Source organism: Triticum aestivum, chromosome 5A (genome assembly GCF_018294505.1).
Source record: "Triticum aestivum cultivar Chinese Spring chromosome 5A, IWGSC CS RefSeq v2.1, whole genome shotgun sequence".
Classification (NCBI taxonomy): Eukaryota; Viridiplantae; Streptophyta; class Magnoliopsida; order Poales; family Poaceae; genus Triticum; species Triticum aestivum.
This window is the reverse complement of record NC_057806.1, coordinates 615,997,324-616,001,123: the sequence shown is the minus strand read 5'-3', so window position 1 is coordinate 616,001,123 and position 3,800 is coordinate 615,997,324. Positions and strand designations below refer to the sequence as shown.

General features: G+C 52.6%; 1 protein-coding gene across 1 annotated transcript; it reads right to left on the bottom strand.

Annotated features, from left to right (window-relative positions):
- Nucleotides 1-570: 570 nt before the first annotated feature.
- Nucleotides 571-1,106, bottom strand: LOC123101638 (blue copper protein 1a-like). The gene is made up of 2 exons (XM_044522998.1): nt 929-1,106; nt 571-824 (listed from the first exon to the last, which is right to left on the bottom strand). The coding sequence occupies exons 1-2, from the start codon at nt 1,104-1,106 to the stop codon at nt 571-573; spliced, it is 432 nt and encodes a 143-aa protein (XP_044378933.1).
- Between the last annotated feature and the right edge of the window lie 2,694 nt (nt 1,107-3,800).

Here is a 3,800-nt window from a genome sequence, read left to right as displayed (position 1 = left end):
TATGAGTGCTCTTTCCTGGCGGCTCCTGAGATCGGATCGTAGTGTTCTCAGTTGATTCATCATAGATGTTAACTTATTTTTCACGGTCTCTAAGAGACGTGTAGGCCCAGCAACACACAGTTACTGGTCCAGAATCAACTAAATATATGTAGGAAACTTTATGAATGGATGGACGAAAATTTTAATTTTTAAATGCATGGACAGACAAAAAATAAAAAAACACATTGTTCTTTATTAATAGGTGTAGACTTCATCTGATTCTTTTTAGTCTGCATATAAATTTTATACAATGTCAAAGTATCTATACTTTGACCAAACATATAAAAAAACATATCAACACTCACAATATGAAACAAATATTGTTAGATTTGTCATAAATGTGGTTTCATACTCTATATATATTTGGTATTGTATATATTAATATTTGTTAATATAAATTTGGTCAAACTTTGTAATGTTTGACTTGACAAAAATCTAATACGCGGCATAAAAAGGGACTATATATAGACGATGTGGCCTTTGAACGGGCCCTTTGTTCATGTCTTCCGGATTCGGGTACCCCAGTTTTTATTATGGGAACGGGGCCGGGGCCGGGGCCGGCTGGGGAGTTGGTGCAGCGGTCACGAGGACGGTGATCTTGAGCTTCATGCCGTTCTGGCAGTGCTGGCCGACGGCGCAGAAGAACCACCTGCGTCCGGCCTTGTCGAGCGTGAGGCGGTCCTCGCCGGAGGTCAAGACGACGGTGTTGGCCGGCTCGGTGCACGAGAGGAAGTCCGGTCCGCCCACCTCTACCAGATTGTGGACGGCGCTGTTGTACTTGAATACTGCGATCAATATAGTTAGCACGAAATTAGCTTCCCGTCGCAGAGAAAATGGAGCGATCAAGCGTACGCGTGGACGGAATGGATTAATGTAGGTATGTCATTACCTAGCGTGTCGCCGACGACGAACTGCTTTGTCTCGGCCCAGGCCGTGTAGTTGAAATTGAGTGTCCAGCCCTTGTCGTCGCCGACCATGTGCTCCGTGGCGACGGCGGGCCCCGGGAGGAACGCCAGGGCCAGGGCGGCCGCGGCGACCACGGCGACGAGCATCTGCTTGGAAGCCATCACCGAGCAAGCAGCAAACCTTGCGATCGAGATTATGCAATAGCTACTTCTCCTTGCTTGCTGCTAGATGGATGCAGGTCGACCGTGTGCTGTACTTCTAGTTCTTGCTTTGCATGTATATACAGTAATCAGGTACGTATGTATACGTAGTAATCACCGTTGGCACTGGAGCGCGTCTTGTCTCTAACCGGGGCTTGCTGATGGCAGCAATGGTGTCAGGAGTTGAATGCGTCAGTGTGGCGCCAAATGTGATATTGCATTGGCTTCACCGGAACAAAGGATACGCCGCATCAGTCACACAGATGCTCATTGTTTGGTCGTGTAAAACTAAGGGCGTGGTCTTAGTTTGACGCATGTTTTTGGTGTAGTTTTTCTTTTCTTTTGAGTTTTTTTAACACAAAACAGACGCAAGCACTCGTACATACGCGCATACACTCACCTCTATAAATGTACACACGCATACTCTAGCCCTGTGAGTAACTTCGAGAGACTGAGCCAGCATATCATCCTAAGATTTACGAAGTCACTGTAGACGCCCCAAACCCTCGTGGGCTGGGAATAGCACTGTCCATCTAACCATTCAACCACGGGTTAGTTCGCTTTTTTTTTTTTGAGTTACTAGCATAAATGCATGCTGAGACAACCCCCTTTAATTATGGAAAACGTTTCCGCTCAAGCGTCGCGTCTGTCGCATTCGATCCAATTGGATCCTTCGTCTGCCGCGTGTCCTCGCCTCAGTTTTTTTTCTTTTGCCTTATCTTCTTCTTCCTTCCATCACTTGACGGGCCTAACATCACTACTCGGCGACCTCAGGCGCTGCCGTGCACTGTCGCGCGCCCGCGGAACTTTATTTTTTTAGAAAAGCAGGATGTACCGCCGGCCTCTGCATCTGGGCGATGCATGCAACCATTTTATTAATTATTCACAAAGACCTTACAGTGTAATACATCGGTAAGCCTGAAGCCACCGTCTTGGCAGCACCTGTCGCTACTCCTATTTCCTTGATGAAGGAGTGCCGAATGTCCGAATCTAATACGAAACAGACATCGCACGAAGGACTAACATCTAAAGCCGGATGTCCCAACCAAGCCACAATACCTGGACTGGGGCACACGCGATCTGGCGGCGCACTCTCAGTGGGCACCACATGCGCTCGCTGCAAGGGCTGTCACCTCCATCTTCCATTGATCCATCTTCAGAGCAGATATCGACGCATCGACCTTGCCAGGTCTCTCTGCCATCGACGCGGCCACGACGCCAGACAACGTCGCCCCCCTACGCGAGTCCATTGCCACACGTCGGACACCGAGTCTCCACTGCGCCACGCCGCCGACATTCGTCACCCTCAATGTGTAGGATGAAGCACCACTCCACCACCTATGCACGCGAGTGTCGAGTCGGCACCTGCTTCACAACGATGCCTCTAGCAAGGAGCGCGGCGTGAGACGTCGCCATCGTCCGATCCGATAACAGATCTAGGGTTTCCCCCAGAGCAGGCCAAAATGAGTGACGCGACATGCTATGACGATGCCTTCAACAAGGTAACGACGCCAAGGGATGCCGCCATCGTCCTCCATCACCATAGTCGAGGCTTGGTCTTCATCGGTTGTCTTGTCGCTCCAAACTCGCCACCGGAAAGATCTAACAACAGACCCGCCGGCACCTCTCTGACCGTCACGACCACGCGAACGCGCAGCCTGGGCGACCGCCGCCTCTGCACCACCCTCCTGGGTGCACCTGACCTGGAAGCTCGACCCAGGGCCAAAGATCGGAGAAGGGATCCCCGGATCCATGAGACTGAGCCAAGGCCACCGAGCTGTCATAACGCCCAGGCCGCAGCCAGCGTCACACGTCACGATCCTGAGCGCCGCCACACCCATCCCGCGGTGGTAGCCGCCGCAGCCCACAGCTCCAAGCTGCCGTGGAGAGTGCCCCACGCGCCCGCGCCACCATAGGGACAAGTGCCCCACCGCCACCCTCCTCGGGGCCGGGCCGGCCTTTGCCAGGAGGTCCCCTCCGGTAGCAGCGAGACTAGAAGGGGAGTGGGATGAACCACGGCGGCTAGGGTTTTTCCCCCGAGCCGCCAGGGAGGCGACGCGGAGGGGCCGACCTAATGTCTCGATGTTGCATCAATAAAGAAAGCAAGTAGACGCGCCCGCAGCACATAACAAATCTGTTTGCTATTCGTGCAAAGAGACGACGGCTGGGGGCGATCGCCATGGCCGCGCTCGAGGGGGCCGAGCACCGGATGCTGCTACCAGCAAGCAAAGCGAGGCGAGCGGCGATCGCCAGAGCTACGACCGGGAACCCGAGGATTGGAGATGTGGGGCCATGTGCTAGAACAAGGCGGTGTCGGAGCTACAAACATGGTAATTTTTTTACTGGAACCTCCTGATGTCGGGGGTACAACCACTGTGGACTTTTGCTGCAACGACAACACACATATTTCTTGTTGGAATGGCAGCGAGGGTTGCAACCGAAGTATCACTAGTGCAGAACCGGGCAATAGCACCGGTTCGTAAGGCCCTTTAGTGCCGGTTTGGTAACCGGCGCTAAAATGTAGGCACTAAAGCCCCCCCTCCTTTAGTACCGATTTAGCACGAACCGGTGCTAAAGGGGAACCACGTGGCACGAGCCAGTTTCGGGGGCAGGGAGCCCTTTAGTACCGGTTGGTGTCACCAACTGGTATTAAAA